The sequence below is a fragment of the Lichenostomus cassidix genome, chromosome 4 (genome assembly GCF_008360975.1).
Source record: "Lichenostomus cassidix isolate B80296 chromosome 4, HeHo_3.0, whole genome shotgun sequence".
In the NCBI taxonomy this organism is placed as follows: Eukaryota; Metazoa; Chordata; class Aves; order Passeriformes; family Meliphagidae; genus Lichenostomus; species Lichenostomus cassidix.
Window position 1 is genome coordinate 24,932,129 of NC_139484.1, and position 21,269 is coordinate 24,953,397.

General features: G+C 38.0%; 1 protein-coding gene across 1 annotated transcript in view; it reads right to left on the minus strand.

The window, feature by feature from the left end:
* Positions 1 to 21,269, minus strand: part of COL25A1 (collagen type XXV alpha 1 chain) — a 298,336-nt gene that overhangs the window by 64,611 nt on the left and 212,456 nt on the right. Inside the window, exons 10-12 of the mRNA XM_085058375.1 lie at positions 20,988 to 21,023; positions 9,578 to 9,604; positions 7,098 to 7,142 (exon numbers count right to left, since the gene is read on the minus strand). Of these exons, the coding sequence (XP_084914501.1) occupies positions 7,098 to 7,142; positions 9,578 to 9,604; positions 20,988 to 21,023 (108 nt within the window). The remainder of the gene's footprint in view (positions 1 to 7,097; positions 7,143 to 9,577; positions 9,605 to 20,987; positions 21,024 to 21,269) is intronic.

The window sequence follows — 21,269 nt, forward strand, 5'->3', positions numbered from 1 at the left end:
TGAAGACCAGTAGATTGATTCCTTGATTGCAAGGAAGTAGCACTTTCCTTGCTACACACTAAAAAATACTGTGTCATTTTAGTGATGTTGGTCCCAAAAGACAATTTTGATTCTTGGCATGAAAAGAATTAAAAATATTTCTGTTAGGAAGTGCAGTTACTTATTTTTCTTCCATTCAGTCACTTTTATCTATTTATCTACTTATTACTGAAAGCACAGAGTGCAAAATGCTGTATGAGTAAAACTGGAGTGTAAAATGCTGTATGAATAGACTTCAGCCCCACAGGTTAGTGTTTTGGAGATGAACAAAAAGCACAGCTGACCTTTAAGAGGCTGAGGACGATGACACTGCTATTCAAGGAGAGATGCATGCAAGGGAACACCAGACATTCAACAATGTCATTTGACAAAATAATTTAAATCAGATTGCTTTTCAACCTGATCAAATGAAAGAAGCTATAAAGCTAGATCCTTAATGTCACATGTTTTTTACATTCACCAGGCCATGGGTAATGTCTTTCCTGACTCCTATTGTAGTCTCTCTTTAATAGCATTCACAACAAAGCTGTTAGGTTGCAGAAACAACTGTCTTCTGCACATCAACTCACTTTCAAATCAAGGCAGTATATTTTATTTTTCTCTTTCACAGAATCACAGAATGGTTGAAGTTAGAAGGCACCTCTGGAGATCATCTTTGAGGCCCTTCATTGGATTCTGTCCAGTATGTCCACATCTCTCTCGTACTGCAGAGCCCACAGCTGGACACAGTACTCCAAGAGTGGCCTCAATAGAATTTTTTTCCCATTTAAAGAGTAGTTTTGTCCATAGTCCATCTGACTTTAGCTCAAAACTTGCTCTTCTCCAGTCAGGAAGTCCTGATAAATTATCACACAGTAACACAGTGATGGCAATCATGTTCTAAAACCTTCTAGTGCCTATAAAACCCAACTCATGAGCCCAATCAGAGAATTAATGGGGGTTAAACTGTACCCTCACACAAGAAAAATGTGTAAGACCCAAAGAAATTGTGTGAAGCTACCCTCAGAGCATCCCCTTTGAAACATTTCCCTAAAAGGGATGAACAGCAGGGAAGATGTTGTGGGGATATGTGAAATGTCTCAGCACTCAATTTAAAGGAATTGCTACTAGTCCTTTCTGCCCTTCTGCATTATTATCCTCAGCTAAACCATGTATGGAACTACCAAAATAAATGGTACCAGCACCATCTTCCTTGAACATACTGTCTACCAAGGTTCTGCTGAACCAAAGCAGCAACAAAGCTATGGGATGCACAAATGTCATGTCCCACACTGCTAAACATGCAAATAATTGCATTAGAAATACTGTTTAGATAGCCCTTGACTTCTATTTAATATAAAGTTATTTCCTCTTGCCTTTGTGTAACTTAACCAACCCCAAAAGAAGAGTTCTGTTTTCATTGCATGACCCACTACACAAATAGATGATAAACTACTGGAAAATGCTAGAAAAGCTTCCTTTTCCCAAATTTCATCTATAAACTATGCAGTGCTAGAAGGCAATTCTCCAGCCTCCTGCCTACTGCAGAGAAAGACACCACCCTTAGAACCCTTAGAGACACTGAAGCCTCCAGTTATTTACCACCAGCATCCAATTTTTTCAGATAATTTTCTGAATTCAAAAATTGTCTCAGAATGGTGGAAATAAAAACTTCCAGCAAATGTTCTGTTGTTCATTCTCTTACTCAAAATCAATCAGCTTAACTCAGCAAGCGTGTAAATGTTCCACTAATTTATTTGATAACAACTTACACAGAAGTATGCCGCAGACACAGTGGGATCGTTTTGCAGTTGTTTATATGCTATAGAGAAATTGCAGAGTCCCCATCAGTGGAATATTGACAGTTCACTTTCAAAGAGATATGTTGCAATGCTTATTTACTGTCAATAACAGGAAAGTCTTTACCATGTTTCAGGAGCAAACCTGAGCATGGGGAGCTGCCATTAACAATTCCACATGTGAACCCCAAATGCCCTGATAGGAGGAAAAGCACTTTTGTTCCTCAAAAATAGCAGCACTCTAACAAACTAAATTACTGTCACTACTGCAGTAAATTAGAAAGAAGATTGTTCCGTCAGCAAAGTGCAGTGTCAAGGCATGACTGAACAAGTTAAATGAGCATCATTATTAGCTATTCAAATTCTATGTAAGTTCTAGAAATGGCTTCAACAAAATGCTCTAAGTCTCAAAAGTGTTTGGCTTTTTCTTTCTTTCAATTCAGGAGTTTCAGATAATTCGATGAAAAACCAGAAGGATATTCCTTTGGACACACACCAGAACACCCTGCTTCAAGTCCTGACACTTGAGCCTGTATTAGTTGTGTAATTGAATTAACATTGACAGACTCACTGTCTTTCCTGTAGGCAAGGAACAACCTTCAGCACCTTGCTCAGTAAATAGGTGTGGTGGTTTCCTCAGATACTCCCATGGTAGGGGCAGTCTTAATGCTTACACTGAAGTGAATCTGAATTTGAGGAGAACTCAAATGTATAGAGCACTGCTTGGGTTCTGCTGGTAATATGAGAAAAATCTGTCAATACAAACTCATAAAATCTACTTCAGTCCAGGTCTGAAGTAGAAATGTATTACCCACAAGAGTCAATATCAAAGGAGTCAAGGCAGTTGAAAGCATGCTTCTCCTTACTGGAGTGCTTTGTGCCCTTGAGGCATATACCTTCATAACCAGAATTAATCAGCCAAAAATAACATGGCTTCAGGCCCCAGCCTTTCTTGTTTGTAACAGGAAAAACAGCCTGGAGGCTGCTGTTCTGAAATAGGTTTTGTTTTGGTGAGATGCATAACTCTCTACACCAGCTGGTTGATATCCACCTCACCCTGAAAGAAAGGCTGTCAGTATTGCTATATTTTTCAGTCACTAGAATGTAATCAATTTAAGGATAAGGAAACACAAGAGGCCCCAGACCTAAGCCAGTCTAATTTTACTCTAAAATACATAGAGAAGGACAGAGGGTAAAAAAGTGGTTTCTCAGATATGTTACTATGATTTCCATTTCAAACCAGGGTTGAATTACCTCCTTTCAACTTGCTTTTTGCATCCCCCAAAAGTAACTTAAAATTGTTTCTTTAAGAACTGGAAATCTCTCCTGGCCCACTCACCAGCTGAAATTAAGTGGAAAGGCTCTTCAACAAGACTCAGCTGACCTGCAAACCTGTCTGAGAATTTGTGAACTACATTTATGATGTTTCCTCCCTTTACTTGAAAAAATGTATACCCTTCCTAATTTCTCTAAAGAAATGTGATATTGCTACCTTCAGAATGTGTTCCTACACAGTACTGCACACAGTTATAAGGAAATACATGTAAATTAGAGTAATGAGAAGTATGAAGAAAGCAGTAAGAAATGTGCATACCCAGACTCTGAATTTACTGATAAGAAGGGAAAGTCTTCTAAGGTTTATCAAATTATTATTGTCAATCTACCGAAAGAATTTGAAATGAAGGGATCTATTCTGACCACTCATTCTGTTCTCAATCCACCTTTACAAAAAACCCCACCAAAATATCAAGTACTACGTAAGAAAAAGCAATCTACGGAAGTATGGAGTCAGGGGTTTATGCACTCCAGACAAACTCCAATTTATAAGAGAGAATTAGCTGCTCAGACTCCAAAGAAACTGGGTTCCTTCAGGCCAAATACCATCTTGACTCAAGGAATCTCTGCTTTTCTCCTTGTGTCACTGCTGCAGTCACTGAGAGTCCTTATCAAATCAGTACCACTTAACAAATACCAGAATACATATTCTATACTTGCCAAGTTGAACTTTCCAAGAAGCCCTTTGTGGCCATTTCAACATGATTAATGTAGGAACACTCACAAAGACTGCCCTTTTTATCTCAGCAGGTTTTGGTCCATCCCAGGTAAAACACTCTCTCCAGCTGCAGGTATTATTAAGCAGCTCCTTTCCAGTTACTATTCTCAAGATAAACTTGCTGTAGTTTCTCAAATGTAGGAAAAAAAAGAAGATTGGAAATGTCCTTGCAAGACTACCTGTAATGTTTCACTGGGTTTGGTCTAAAAGAAAAAAATGTGTGAAGGTTTTATGGCAGTGATTTTGCTACTCTGAATATAAGAAAAATCTGCTAGTTAACAGTCCTGCAAAAACATGTGGGTTGTGTAAAATTACACTTACTCTAATATCTAGAGATTGTCTAAGAGAAGTGGTTCATATGTTCTGGGATTAGAAAACTGCTCTAAGTGCACTCAGAATTTATGATCTCATTCCCAGACCTACTGGTCAGACTTGTCAATCATCTCCCATAACCCACTATTTCAATTAAAGAAGAGGTGAAAGGAAACAAAAAGGGAAATTACAGAGACATGTAGAAGATGGAGATGACCTAACTCTGTTTTGTTCAACTGCTTAAGGACAGAGCACAGCTAATTCACTGCTGACATTCATTGGCTGAAAAATACTTCATTGTCCAGATGAGAAAAGCATTCAAACACTTAATTTTAAGCATGTGCTTAACACTCATTGCCTTTTAAACGAAGAAAAAATATTAACTTGTAACTTAGTGCACTGCATATGCTGCTGTTTGAGAGAGTGAGCTCACTGACTAAAAGGCAACTGAGACAGTAAGGCTTTTGTAAAGTCTTTTAACTATGCAGCTTCTAAAAAGGGGATGACTTGCATCACACATGAAAGTTGAATTCAACTATTCTGTGTATCACAAGGAATGTGGATGAGTAAAGGCAGGAATGCCAGCAGCTGGCTCATAGTTCAGCCCAACTCTGAAAATCACCACTCTGGTCCTCATTCAACAATATCTTCTGTCACATTGCACTGAGAATCTGTTTTCTGATAGAAAATGGAAGAATGGATGTTTTGGTAGAAAATATTGACATGGGAGTTCTAGGCTGCATTATGCTTTCTAACTTTAGACAAACACTACTTCTGTTTAACTTCTTTTCTACCACTGTTTCCAAGCTAACAGAATATTCTTATCTATTTATTCAAAGAGATAGCAACACTCAACTTTCATCTGCCTAGTATTATATTCAAATAGTATCTTTTCTGCAAATAAGGAAGTGCTTTCTAGTCAATATCAACAAACAGTTGAGAAATCAAACTAAAGACTGCAACAGCAATTCATTTTTATCTGGGTGACTTTTGTCCTGGTACCTATGTTTTACTTTAGTAATTTAGCTTTTTTCTTAAAAGTAAAACAGTCCAGCTATACTAAAAACATGCTGACATCTCTAATAAAGTGGTAGTAATGTAAAAATGTCTTCGAAGTTATAGATGCTATGAATGTTGAAGTAAATCAAATAAATTTAAGCTCATAAATTGAAAATGTTGGAGTTGTTTTTAAAGCACAATTTAAAATTAATAATCAACACTTAAAGTTGTGTTTGCATCTTCCCATAATGTTCAATTGCATATTTCTTTATGCCCCCTGAAACATGACTGCAGGTAAGTCTATGTGGTCTCCTGAAAACAGACATACAACAACCTTGCCATAGAGCTTAAAAAAATTCCTTGTCTCCCAAAATGACATATTAATCACATATTTGACACATTTCATTAATATAATTTTTTTGGGGCTCATCTGAGTGAGTATTTCTGGCTGCAGTTCGTGTGATTACCATTTAAAATAAAGTTCTTGAATAAAATATGAATCATCAGTAGTGTTCTATTCCATGTGGTTTGCAGCTTCACCCCATCCAGTCTTCTTACACATTCCCACATACCCAGATATGCTACAAGGTATATTTTTACCAGCATTTCAGTCATATTTAGGCCACAAAAATTATTTTAATTATGTACAGCAACAGCATCTGCGTTGGTAAGCACTGTCTACCATTCATGTTGCAATTGAATGCGGCTATAAAATATGAAGGAAAAAATCTGAGGACTTCATGTAAATTTGTTTAATATTATTTTCTTATAAATTCTCGTGTGATATATATATATATATGTATAGTTAATTCTAAATATTTTTTATTTTGTTGTTTCACATTAGTTGTAATACTCTGAATAGTTTAAAAATAAATTCCTATCACTATCACTAAAGTGAAAAAAGTGATTATTACATCATTTCCTATAACCACTCTCAAAACTGGTCAAATACTGTGCTTTATGCTATTATAAACAGTTTTGGTTTTTTTTAAGGAAAGAAGAATTAAAAGTAAATTATTTGAACCATCTTAACACTTTCATTCCTAGGGCTCTTGGTGAGGCAAACAGAAGAGAAGGTTGTGTAATACAATCCCTATACACTACCATCTATTGCTGCTTAAACCTGGTGAACATATATATCATACATTTTGCTTTTGGCATCCCTTGCCAGTGCTTTTGAAGTTCACTAGGAATGTTAGTGCTTGTGAGAACAACAGATGGATAATCCTGTTTTCAGTCAGGGAAGGATACTATTTAAACTTCATCACTCAGATTTGCCAAGAAACCTTAGCAATGCTGTAATACAGGCCTGCTGCTTTATTGTGACCTCTCCTTATGGAGGGCTGTTCTGAACTATGGCTTTACTAAGAGATGACAGTGACTTGCCTGAATTAGCATTTCCTCCTGGTTGTGTTCAAGAATATTTCTGTTTGATTTTTTTCTCTGTGTCTTCATCCCCAAAATTCAATTTCACATTATTCTCCAGCTGTTTCCATCTCTTTTTACTTCTCTATTTATAGGTTGTACTAACAATGTATTTGCACCGTATCAATACCCAATATCAACGTAAGTGTTTGCATCATGGGACTGAGTAAACAAAAAGTATAAAACCCTTTTGTCAATATGCTGACTGAAGTAACACACTAATAATATGCATTGCTTTCTAAAACCTATCAGTGATCATCAAATCTGAACACCAGACTTTCAGCTTAATTAATTACATTTGCTGCTTCTTCAGGTAAAACTAGAAAAAAAATATTTCCGAGCACAAAGCACACTGTACAGTCTTTTCCATGAAGCCAATTTGAAACCACATCTCTGGATATAAGGTTGCATACTGCTCATGTGAACAAGGCCAAAATTGCTTTAATCCACTCTGTAAATAATGGCAGTGCTAACAAAGTCAGAGAACTCACCACTTGTCCATCTCTCCCTGGAACACCAGGCACTCCGACAGAACCCTGGAGGGAAACAGACGCCAGTGTTCAGCAAATTAAACAGGTCATGAAACCATTCATCTCATAATACAACACTTAGAAATGACAGTGAATACTTGCTTATTGTAGCTGCAATAAATTTGTCAAAAACTCAGTTTTATCCAAGTTGAGCTCTCCTTTAGCTGAGATTTTATACTAATTAGACATATTCTCATGTAGTACAATTTAATGGCTGTATGGCCTTTTCAAGAAAAAAGCTTCAAGCTCATGTTTTGTAACGTGGATGCTTCACAAGAAATGTAAGAATTAAAATGCTATTCCATTTAACACTCTCAATAAATTTTCAGATTGATCCCATGCAATCGAACAGAGCACCTGAGCAAAACTATTAATGCTTCTAGAGGGATCATTCAAGCTCAATAACTTGTAGCACAAATCCATCTCAAGGCTTTTAAGAGATAATCTGCAGTACTTCAGTCTGACAGTGCAAATTACAGATACACTTTTAAGTTGCACAAATATCAAAATTAAAAAGTCAATACAGGCCAAACACAATGGGCAAAGAAGGAAAACAAAATATTGACAATGACTTCTTACATTGGAGGGATCTTGTTTACAAAGCTGTCATACTGTAAGTTTCTATGTGATGGAGAAGTTTTTTGAAGGACCTTGTGCAACTTGATATGGAAGTTCAGTGAAAACATCATGCATGAGGAAAGCAGGAAAACTGCATCTGCTTACACAGCATTGTCCTCTCATTTGACAAAGATGGTGCTGCTCAACAAGGAAACTGAAAGAATTGGTGCATGGCATTTCCCCTTTTATTTTGATTAGAGGTGTCACTAAAAATGGTTTAGTCAAAGGTCACCAACACCCAAAGGAAATGCATCCAAAATGGATGCACATTTGTCAATGAACAGTTGGGAAATCTTGTGAAACAGGAAAAGGAAGTAACTCATAAGGGTCTCCAAAACCATCCAAGAGCCAGCAACAGAGCTTTGAATCAGTAAGAAATAACACACTGCATCCCAGCATATCTCCATGACCCAGAATGATCTCTCCTTTCCCCCAAAGCTTCCACTTTGGCATTCTTGTTGTCTCTTTTTGCTTTTAGCTACTACAAAGGGGCTTGAGTGAACATTTTTACATATCTGTACCATTTATCCAGAAAACAAGAAGGTAAAGCCCAGGAGTTCATTAAACCACCAGCCTCAATAAACTATCCTATGTATAACAGTTCCTCCTCTCAGTGGCAGCTGATGATTTTTCTTATGAAACACATGATGTTAGCGTAAAATGAACTGATTTTACTGTGTCAAGTAAATGTTTATCAGATTTTCCAAAGTTCATCAGCACATGTGTTTTGCTGATGCTGTATATGCAAAATATCCTCCTCCTCAAGTCTTAGGGTATAGCTTTAAAATGGCAACTTAGACTTGAGCATAGCTTTAAAATGCCACATTCCTGCACTGCCAAACAAAAAGAGTAGTCTTCTCCTTCAGCCTGCAAACTCTGTAAAGCTCACAGCTGCCAAAATTTGTATACTTTGGGATTATGTTTTCACATATCTCAGGTTTTTTTTTTCTTTTGTTCAGAAAGTTTCACTTTAACAGATGCAAGCAAATCTTCACTCTAAATAACTATCTCAGAAAAAGAAAAACAGGCATCCTTCTCTCGTATGTCAATACTACTTATTCCTTCCACTTTTTTTCCTTTATACAAATTAAAGCTGTTCTTTTAAATATCTTTCACACAGCTTTTCAATCTTTTGAAATCAACTAGAAAATTACTTGCCTTGGTGATATGTGGGTCAGATGCTGGAAAAGTACCACTCACTAGCTGTTATTGCTGATATTTCAAGGGCTGTTTTAATGGTGTAATTCCATAAATCCTAAACTCACTCAATCAAAGTGAGGCAGTCAGCTTTAATGAGTGTAAATAACGCTGAAGGCATTCCCAGGAAGTCAGGTCTCAGGTTACTGAAGGAACAGGAAGACACCGGCAGACCACCTGAACACCACCAGCCAAACACTATTTATCAGCAACACCTACGTCCTTTGTTTCTGCTGGTCAATTCTTTAGTCATATGGCACTGATCTACTCCAGTAAGGACATGCATTTAATCAGAAACTTTATCTCCCCGCCTTTCACAAGGTTTTAACTTTGGTTTCCTAATCGTACCAGTGTATGAATAAGAAAATTATAGTGACCTTTTCACCTGAAAGTTAAGGAGACAGATTGAAAACAGTCTGCTCTGCATTGCTTGAACTTCCTATGATGGGGGAAATGAGAAATCTTGTGTCTCACATTATATGGCTTTATTTGGCAAAAACAAAATTCAGACCCTAAGTTAATTGATTCAATACAGTGTACAGTAGCTTATTCCATTCACCTTTTCTGCTTGCAATTTGGCACCAGGAGGAATAATCACTTTCACAGTATTGTTGTTTATACTATACCTTTTGTCCTGGAGGCCCCTGAGGTCCCTGCAAAGGGAAAACAATTCAATTAACATCAAAACTCCAGCCAATTTAAACTGAAATGACTAATTAAGATTGTCTTATTGTGTAAGCACTCTGATACTGGACTGAAACCAGCTGATGTTTTATAAATCAAGTAAAAGTTTATGCTCAAAATGCACAATGAATCTTTTCTCTTTGTTTTTGGAACTGTTCTAACTACTAACTAGAATACTCAAATTTTCCCTCTTCTAATCTTTTCTCTTCCAAGCCATCTGTTTCTTCTAATACTGACAAATCTCTCAGTATTAAGATGACTGTGGTTTTTCTCTTTCTTATATCAGCTAACAGCCAGCTGTGTGTCCACAGTAATATATCAGCTTAGCAGCATAAAAACAGGGTTTATGCAAACAAGTATTTTTACGACAGAGAGACGCATAAACCTCAAAATCTCCTCACCTTCTGCATATCAGCACACATGACTGTGTTACACCCAACTTGTCATGTATGCCACCATTTGCAAGTTAAGAGAAGAACCATTAACTGCAGAAATTGTTAAGAGTGCTCTTGGGAAGTGAAGAACCATCATTTTTTCCCCATGACCTGAGAAGGCAGGAAGAGATACCGCAATTCATGAAAGCTTAACTGGTTAATGTCATACCGGAGTCAAAGTCTCACTGACATTAAGAGGACCCATTTCTCATCTGGTGTCTCTGAAGTACCCAGGTGGCCACAGTGGAGAGGGGAAACAGATAGAAAATAGACCAACAACCATGTCTTTGACACTTTGGAAATGTCTTGCTAACAGCCAGACCATGACCACCACAGTTCTAAGCACCTTTGTCCCCAGGTTCCTACTACAGGCACTGGTGTAAACTGTGGGGCTGCTGCTGTATCAAGCAAGGTGAATTCTGAGTCCATGAGGGTGCAAAACAAAACACACAGACTGGAGAATACAAAGCCTTCTCGTGTGAGAAAGAATAAAAGAAGAACTGATTGATACCAGAACTGGTTTATACCAGAACTGCAATTATTCAGAAAAACAAAAGGATTGCTGCATTCAAACCTGATTCTGATTTTATTCTCAAATTAGTGTGAAGTTAGGCAGAATCCTCCACTGTTGATAGATGCAGGGCTTGTTGGAAATTTGCTCAAATTCAACTTTAAATTGATAACAAGAAAAAGCTCCACTGGTGGTAATTCTGGTGCTCTATCCACTGATGTGATGAAAGCCTTGCAGTCTTAAATGTGGATTCATATGTCGAAGGTTTGGCATCAAACCTTGCAACAGCATGGATCAATGTTGCTTCTTCAAACCTTTGCCTGATTGTCTTAACAGAAAGAGAGTATTGTGAGCTTTTCCTTCAGACTGTAGAGACAGATTCTGATAAAAGAAACCCCTCTAAGGGTGGAGGGTGGCACTTTTACTCCCTTGTCTTCGAAAGAAAGCAGAAGTACCTAAGCACTAAGCACTGGTGGTGATCAGAGAAATGAGTCTAGTGAGCATCTGCTTTTTCAGATGGAGAAAAATGTCCCCAGTTCACCATGTTTCACAAAAACTGCTGTTTAAATCAAGTCTTCTTTTCAGTATGTGCCTGAGAGTGATCTACTGGGTGAGGAACCACAAATACAAGAAGTCCACAAACAGTGCTTTTCCCTTTCTTCGAGCGCCTGACACCATCCTTCTCTTCTTCTGTGAGAAAAACACAAGTGTGTCTAGCATTTTAAAAACTCCAAGAAATTAATGCTCAGACTAGTGTATTCCCTACATCAACATTATCAAAATAGGCTCAGATGTCTCCATCCTGGATATAAGCTGTCTCTTAACCTGTTGCATACCAAACTGCTACATTTTGGGGTTATTTCAGGTCTTAGGAAAAATCCCTCCATCAGCAGGCCAAACTGAGTACAGAACAACCAAAGACCACCTTTGTAGCTCACACCAGCGATTTTTATGTCCAAGGGATGGATATTGTCCTACTTAGGAAGCTAGTAAAACTTTCTAAAGACCTTCAGCTATACTAAGTTACCATTTGGGAGCCCTTAATACAATACTACTGTATGAAGGTAAAATGATAATTCACTTACTAATATTATCCCCCAAAGCAACTTGTTAAATGTGCTTTCTGTTGAGGACTTTCTGCCTGGTGCTTGCAGCTGTCAGCCTGTGGGATGGATATAATTCAAGACATTGCAAGATTTTTTCCCAGAATTTCCTCTTCATCCTTGACATGATTCCAGCTTCTCCAGATGAGTTACTGAATATGAAAATATTTATATAGTAACATAGCCTTGCTCTTACAGTGCCTTTAAAATGAATCATTCAGAGAAAAGAAGCAGCAGATACATATCAACAAATATCTTATGCAATTAAAAGTTTTCCATTTCTGGTACTTAAGCTAACTTTACTCAGATTGGAAGTAGTCATTTCGCATCCATTGAGCCACTTGATGACAAGAACAGTCCTCAATGGTGCAGCTACCTTCACAAATTGTATGGTCTTGACTCAGAAAACCAATTTCAAATAAAAGCTTACCTAAATTGCTACATTTCACAATACATAGGGGATAACAAGTGCTTCTTATCCTTGGAACGTTCAGACCACAACATATACCTGAATAGAAAAAATTTTCTTTAAAGCATTTCTCCCTAGCATTGGGAAAGAAGCTCAAAGCCACTGGAAACTTGAAAGCTCATCCATTGACAGCTCTCGTCCCTCCCCCAACAAAGCCTGCCAGCAGCCACTTAATAGAAAATGTGAAATTAAGTTTCTAACGGAAAACTACTTTAAAAAAAAGAAACAAACCAGCAGAACACCCCAGAATTGTGCCTATTTTTATACAATCTCTGAGCAAGGCACAGAATGACTCTGGAGAGAGAAATACGTAAATAAAATCTAGGGAAAAAGAAGAACACGAAAGAAAAAAAAATAGTAATAATAAAAAAAAAAAATCCAACAAGGCTTTAGCTCAGTTCTAGGGATATAAATGACAGCTTTTAAAAGAATCTATGTAGAAAACTCCATATGAACATGCGGATTTTCCCCCCATGTTGTTCCACTGCATTGGGGAGCATGCTGTGGTAGCCACTTGATGAACAGACAGTAAGACCAGCAATCAAAATCTCTGCGTAGGTCTTGAGACAGAAGCAGAAGGCAAGAAATATATGAAAGTTTCCAACCAATTCCTTAGCCTGCTTTGGTTTTTTTTCTTTGTTTTTCTTGTGTTCTGTGCTCCACAACAGCTGCAGCAATATCCTAGAGCTGCTGTTTGCTCCAGCACAACCAAAGGGATTCTCTGCAAATGCAGGATCAGCCAAGCTTCCCTTTGGACCCTTTGCCCCAGGATCCTCACCTCCTAACTACATATATATATATATATGTATAAAAATATCTATCATTGATCAAAAAACCACTCCACAATAGTCTGTGCAGATTATGTTGATAGCAAGTATTTGTCTTTTGCCTGCATCATTGAAAGCTGCCAGAGTTTCCACATAGACATGCTTAGAATCAACTCCTAAACCACTGGCAACTGATGTCAAAAAGCTTGTTTTATGAAGAGCATCTATGCTTCAAAAATTCCAAATAAAGTTTGTGAAAACTGTTCAGGTGAAGTGACTGCTCAGAGTTTTTGAGGATTATGCCACTTTTCCTCAAATTGACATATATTAACTGAGAAACTTCGATTGAGAAGAACGAAAATTTTTGTTGTAAGACTTGTCCAAAATAGGAAGACAGCTAAATATAAATAAAAAGTAGTTCATACACTTTCAGCTATCATGAATATCTCAGAAGAACCCTTTGCCATAATGTCCAATTGAGTAAACTAGTTAGGCAGTAAACTGTGACAACTTAGTACAGGGCTTCACTGAATTAGGTTCTCATTCAAGTAACTCTACAGTAGGAGGATGGAAAAACAAGGTGTGTTGCTCCAAAGAAATTCAACTGCTCTCTGTGCTCCTCTGGAGAGGGAGAATTATTTGATAACACTTAAACACTTGGAAAACTGGGTAACTAAGTATAAACAAATGTGTATAGAAGTCTTCTATGCAATTGTATTTTTAAAAGCCAAAATATTTTCACTGTGAATGCCATTCCTCAATCACTGCTTTTGGAGATCAACCAGACCTCCAGAGATTGTAGCATGTTAAGTCTTTGCATTACAGAAGCGATTGAATGAAGCTGGACATTCCAGTTGGTCCTTAACAAATAACTATTCAGAATAAATTAAAACAAAAAAACAAACCACAAAACAAAACACATCAAAAGCTAACAAAAAACCCTGCAAACAAACAAACAAACAAACAAACAAATAAACCCCCAAAAAACTCCAAAAACCAAACCAAGCTGAAAAGATTTACCTAAGTATAGTTAAAACAAGGTTTGGGGTCCAGCATTCTTACTACACCTCCTTTCTAATGTTACAATTATATTTTCCTTTTATGCTTAATATGTTCCCTGTGTTTTAGCAAGCTGCCCTGTAAAGGTTAAAGCTGCAGATTCAAAGAGAGAGAGAGAGTAGTTCAGGGTGTGATACATTAGCAATCCTCTCAAAGTACTTTTGTATTCAACTTCTAGGGACTCAGTTGCTTAATGTTTGAAGAAATGTATGAAATATAAAGTTGGGGCATTTTAAATTTGCAGGTCTGGGGCAGGAATAATGATTTGTTTTACAAGGTGTCAGAGCTCATGGACAATGAGCACAAACACCAAATGAAAGTGCCTAACAAAAATATAATGAAAACATGAATGTTTCTGTGTACTGAGTAAGTTATGCAGCAAAATAGGTCACAATGGTGCAATACACTGTCATACAAAAACTCTCCTATTCCAAAGCCTCACAAACAAAAAAAATCAACAACCAAAGAACAACTAAACAACAAAAGGAATTTTTTTTTACTTCCATACCTTCTATGAAAGTAAAAGCTCTTTGTAACCAGAAGGCCTCTGGGAAGTATTGTGCCTGTATTTCTGTGAAAAAAAGAAGTTCCAAGACTGTTCCTGAGAACAGATATTTCTCCTTTGCTGCCTGTAAGAATCATTAAACACTTAGAATAGAATCAGGGAATCATTTAGATTGGAAAATATGTTTAATATCATAGAGTCCAGCTGTTAACCTAACACTGCCAAGTTCACCACTAAACAATGTCCCTGAGTGCCACATCTATGCACCTTCTAAATAACTCCAGGGGTGGTGATTCAACCACTTCCCTGGGCAGCCTGGTCCAATGCTTGACAACTCTTTCCATGAAGAAATTTTTCCTAACAGCCAATCTAAACCTCCACCTTTAGTGCAACTAAAGTGCAACTTGAGGCACTTTCCTCTTGTTACTTTTTTCTCACCTGTTATTTGGGAGAAGAGATCAAACCCCACCTGGCTACACCTCCTTTCAGGGAGCTGCAGACAAGAAGAAAGTCCCCCATGAACCTCCTTTTCTCCAGGCGAAACACTCCCAGCTCCCAGGCGTTACATGGTGGGAATTCCAAGCTCCATTGTCCTTCTCTGGACACACTCCAGCCCTCAATGTCCTTCCTGCAGTGAGTAGCCCAGAGCTGGACGCAGCACTCGAGGTGCAGCCTCACCACTGCCAAGTACAGGGGGATGATCCCTTCCTTATTCTCACAAATCAATTTCTTACCAGTCTAACAGAATAAAGAAGTGAAAATGGAAACCTGAACTAGCAAATGAGCATGAAGAGGAAGTGCAGGTTTCATACAAAGATTCACTGCATTTCAGTGGATCCTGTGTTTGGATCCCATTTCCTTTGTGTAAAATTCTGAAAATATGTACCTGAATAGCTGGAGAGTGTTTCATAAAGATTAAAGTTTCTAGAATGCTAGTATTGAAATCACTGCTGTGGTGTTGATGAATCGCCTAGATAGAAGAATGATCAGCTAAGAAAACAGATTAACTGTGATGAAAAACCTCTTATAACTTCTTATAAAGCAGAATATAAGAAGTTATATTCTGCTTTATAAGAAGTTATATATAACCCTGCCATGCTATCTACCTTGATTGATGAAAAGAGCTGGAGTAACTATTAATTAGTACTCAAGAAAAGCTTCTTCTCTTCATTCTTCTAGTCATTGCTGTGGCAGCCATTACTGAAGTGGGAGGTTACAAAATGCCTGACTATTTTTCCTGAGGTCTCCATCAAGGTAAGCCCAATGCAACTGTACTGGTGAAAAAAAAGAAAAGCTGCTGTGAAAGGCACAGGCTGAGAATTTCCATTTCATCTGCTAGTTCTCATAAACTTTTGCAGCTAAACAGCTTAAGAACAACACCTTATAAAATTTACTATGAACATGCTACCAGCATAAAATAAAGAAAGCGCCTACAGAACTCTGGCCATTGAAAACAAAGTCACAATTAGTAGCTTCCCAGAGGAGCTATGAAGATTCACAGCAGCTGAGAATCTGGCCCTGACCATTGGCCTGAAAGGCTGAATTGAAACCAGCAGCACTTCCCAGACAATTCTGCCTAGTCCCTGTGAGTTCATTTTAACCCAAGATGAAAAAATAGTATTAATTCATTTTAAAGATGTGACATTTTGCAGACTTAACTGCAAGGTTACACTTTTCCCCTGTCTTTCACAAATATGGCTATACCCTTTGGAAGAACATCCTCCTTTTTCTGAATAACCAGTAAATGCAATAACATTATGTTTTATTTTCTTGAACAGATGCCCAGGTAGTCTGTATAAGCACAAAAGGTACTAGTTTGGAAAACAACGTATCTTAAAGGACAGGGATTTTGCATTTGGGTTAATCATTATAGTATAGATTTCTTTTGCAAAAAGACACCTTTACCTGAGTTGTCTGGTTATTCTGGAGTGTTCTGTTCATGCAAAACATCTGCAAAATTACTTATCTGTCTTTAAAGCCAGTTTAAGGGAAGAAAAATAATATATGGAGGTTTTCTTTCACTGACAAGAAGTGGTTGATTTGTACACTTGAACATGTCTAAATTCACTTCTGAAAACATAGCAGATTTTAATATTCCAATTTTTATTAATATGAACTAGCTTAAAATGCTTTTCTCATAAAAGCACAAAAAAATCTCCCATATGGAAATTCGGAACAAACCCATCCCATGCACACCTTCTATACCACTTCAGTTCATGAATCTGAAAATCCTGGTCTATCAGTGTCAACTTTTAATATTTTCCATCACTGACCCTAAGTTCTCATGAATAGTCTGCAGAAATCATAACTCCTTGGTAGAAAAGAAACACAAATCCATTATTCACTCTGAAAATGAGAAGACAAACTGGAAAAACTCTTGTATGGTATTTAAGAATTCTTATCACCAAGAATTGCAGACAAATGGCATGGGAAGCAGGATGAATTATGAGAGGCAGAACACAATTTCAAGTGAAAGGTTGAAAAGCTACAGAAACTACTGGCCTTCTCTCTTAGTAGCATACGTTTTTCTAGTTCCACATAATATTTTAAAACTTAATCCCTTTGGTTACCCCACTGCTTGGCCTCCCTCTGAATTCTCTTAATCCTTTCTGCACAGAGGAATGATACCTTCAACTCTTGAAGGAAGTACATTTGCAGGGCTTTCAAGTGTCATGGAAACCAGACACTTTTCAACTAACTAGTCATTCTTTCATTCTCTTCTAACATTAAATATGTGTGCAGGCACATCTTTATAACTTAAACCTCCACCTCACCTAAAAAAAAATCGAAATTTCTTGGCTTAAAGAGGAAACATATTCTTCCTGACACAGCAACATATAGATCCAAAAAACCCTTGCAATGAGATCTCCCAAACATCTCAACTTCAACGACAGATGAGCAAAAGAAGCACACTGGCACTTAGACAACCTGGAACGATTTTTAACAGAGAATGAGAGACTCTTGGAAGAAAAAACTAATCTCCCACATCCTTAATCATCCCACCACCATGCCATAACCCACACCTTTTTGTACACTGGAAAGAGGGAAAAAGAAAGGCTGTTCCTTGTCTTGAACTCTCTTGCGCCAAAGCAGAATTCATGTCACAGAACTCAAACACCATCATTCTCTGTATATGGCCCAAGCAAACCTCTCCTGCCTGAGAGGGAGAGGTTATTACTGTCTCACAACATCACCCTGAAACACTATTTTATTTTTATTTACTAGTACATTAAATATGAAGAAAAACATGGCGGCAGATTCTCAGCTGAAGCACATTGCCATCCTTTCACCAGAGTCACTGGATTTCCTATTTCACTGAAAGGAGAACATGAACACTCCCAGAATTCCAAAAGCATTAAAATAATTTCATCTTTCTGTAAATCAAGGCCCACCTTGCTTGAGCAGGTGTTGGTAAGAAAGGGTTAAACCCACAAGATTTGGTGATGCGGAATAATTTCACTCAAAGTGACCTTGAAGCTGGGAACACTAAGAATTTTGGTGGGGGGAAACTCCAGTTGTTATGTCTACTGTTGTTTATCCTCTGCCTGTTTTGAGCAGCAGAATTCCTGTGTGGAGATAACACACTCTCACAGACATGCTTGAGCCTTCTGCTGGGAGAGAGAGTGATCATAGAAGCACAGCCTTGTGATAAATTGCTCCTGCATGAAACCTTTGATATACTGGGGCCAGGAGCAGCCCTGCCCCACCCCTGCTGTGTGCCAGGATGAACTGAGCCCAAGGGAGCCTGTATCCCTGTGAGTCTCTTTTCACTGGATGAACTGAACCTAATGGAGCCTGTATCTCTGTGTGCCTCAGCTGCCCAGTGTTGCTGGCGAGGTAATGAAATAAATCTACTTTTTGCATTTCAGCTGTGGCTTCGTGGTTGCCCTGGTTACCTGTATTAGTCAATACAAACAGCAGGTCACGCGGTACTCAGCGTGTGCCACAGGCTTGTGGTACATCCTGAGGAACAAGCTGGAAAACACTGCTACCCATTTCTGTTGCCATATCCTGTATTCTTCAATAAATATATTCCCCTTCTTCTGAGAAAATCGAAAATAAGTAATTTCAAGCTATGACATGGTTGGTTCCCAGGTTCATATTAAGATTGCCAGCTCAATCAATAACATGTACATTCATCTGGAACACAAAGGCATGCTATCAAATACAGGCTTAAAAAATGGCTTTGAAAGAGAAAAACGTTTTGCCCCCATTATTACAATCCACAGTTTAGGCTTGCTGCTCTCCTTAACTCCAGTGGCAGCACAGGATTTAAAGCCCAGAGAGAATGACCCTATAGGCTATAAATGGCCTTCATCTTCCACAGCCTTCAGCATGGGGACCCAAACTGGAGGGATTCTTTCACAGCACTTGGTGCTCTTCTTGGCTGCATCCTGCCTCCATCTCAGAGGAAGAATCAGAATATATGCCACAGTACTTGTTTCTTACGGGAAAGGGTTTTGGACATGTGGCAAAGTAGGAACCCATGGCACACACCAACGAATGGACTTCTGGGAGACCAGGACTGGTATTACTTTATGAAACTCATTGACTTCCCGGTTTCAGTTTCATCAGGAAGAAAAACAGGAAGGTAACTCAGACTGGAGACTCTTGGTGTTAAACAAAGGCAATTCCAAAAGAATTCCTGCAGAATTACACTAGAAGCTCCTCTGGGCAGAGATCTCAATTTTCTTTTACTTTGAAAAAACAATAGGTGAAAAATGCACAAAAAGAAACTCAGGCAGGAAAAGGCCTGTGCTCCTCACCACATAATATACCTATTTTTTCTAGCAATGCAATCTTCCAATATAGATGTTGAGACATCAGCTATTCCCACAGCAGTATCTGAATTTCCAATATGCAAATTCATTAAATGCATGACAGAAGTTGTCAGAAGCAGCTAGACAGTCCCTGAATAATTGTAACATTTTCCACAGGGAAGAGAGTCTGCAAATCTGTACTGGCATAGAGTATGTCAGAAGCACCAAGAATAAAAAGAAACTAATTACCTCCCTGATACGCTGATGCTCTTTACTTGATCTATACACAACCTAACATTTAAGCTGTCAGCCTGGCTTTTCTAGCAGATATTTGGAGTTGGAAATTCATGTAATCTGGGATCTTTCTCCAACTCAAGCTTGCTAATTTGATTTTTAAACACCTTTTCTTCCTATCTAAACACATCTGCACTTAGAGAAAGAGTAGTAGCAGTTTTTTAGTTGTTACACACAGATGGTTACATTAGAGCAGTGGGAATGCTCTGAACATGGAGACTAAAAGGTGATGGATTAAAAGCCCTCAAGGATCCTATGACTCTGCAAATCTGGTCTTGAATTGCAGAACCTGAGTGAGTTCTGTCAATAGGTCAAATAGGAGAATATTCCAAATCGAAGAAAAGAACCTGAAAAAGCTCCCTTCCTAGGCATTGTATCTATTCTTCACCGGCCCTCAGAAATCCAGAGTGAAAAAGAGCATAGAGGCACGCTAAAACACAAGGTAGTATCTCTGGGAGGCTTTGCTTTTGAAATTGATAAACCTTTACTGCAAAATGAAAAAGTACAGGATTTTAACACCTGATCACAGCAGCTTTTCCAAGTCTCAGAATCTTAGTTTTTGTCTTTCACAAGATACTGGATTTTGTCAACTAAAAATGTTTTGCAATTTGTCAAGGTAAAATATCATCACACCTGTTTAAATCTTCATAAATTCATATAGCAGTCATATGTGCACTGATTGTTAACTGATTATTATTGATACTCTTCCTCCTCAGAAGCACTCAGGAATCAAATCCACATGCCATGGGCTACAATCTGTCATTTCTCATAAAAATAAAAATGACCGTGAGTGTTTAGGGAGATCTTATGGGAGAAAAATCACTGCATGTTTCATAGTTCTGAGAATATGTGACAGGCAGAAACTTACGATGCCTTAACCTGTGGCTAAAGCTGATTTACAACCAGTGGAGCTTCAATTTACTTCCAAATGAATAGGAAGTATTTGACACACACAGAGGAAAAAACCCAAAACCTCAGAAGAGAACATTCTGAGAGTTTCAGTGCTGTGTCTTCACTGTTCTGTCAGACAAATGTCCAGAGCCCTTGCCACAGAGACAGCTTGAATTTTGGCCCATAAAACAAGTAGATGGTTCCTGTGCTGCTAAAGGGTCTTAAGGTAGAAGCAGCTCAACTTCAGAAACAGCGCTAAGAGGGGGCCAGGAACTGGGAACCTCTGGCTTGGTTCTTTTTTGTTTCACTGTGCCCTTAGGCATTATATTTCCCTCTGCTTCTGCAAGCTTCAGGAAGCTGGCCTTATGTGACAGGTTACTATACCAAGAGAGGATGTTTTCTTTCTTGTGTTTTCTTCACAAATAAGGCTTGAAATAGCCTGTGATAAAGGAAGATTAGGAATTACACAGCTATAAAGCTTTTTAAGCTTTTTGGAATTTCCCATTTTAAAAGGTACATGTCATGTTATATTTTCTTTGCAAACTGGAAGAATACTTACTGTCAATCCTTGTTCTCCTGGTTTTCCTGGCTCACCCTTTGAATAAAAAAAAGGAGTGAATAATTTCAGCAACATGTCTTGAACCCAGTTTTTTATCTAGTAATAAAGTATCTTTAAAATTTCATTCTCAAACAGGTATGGAGATGACTGCACATTAAACATATTACTTTTTTGCTTTTTCACCTAGTTGTCCAAATCACAGACATCTTAAGAAGTACTACTTCACAATCAAGTAATGGTATAGTTCTCAAGGCAAGAGTTAAAGTATTGGTGTTCTGACTC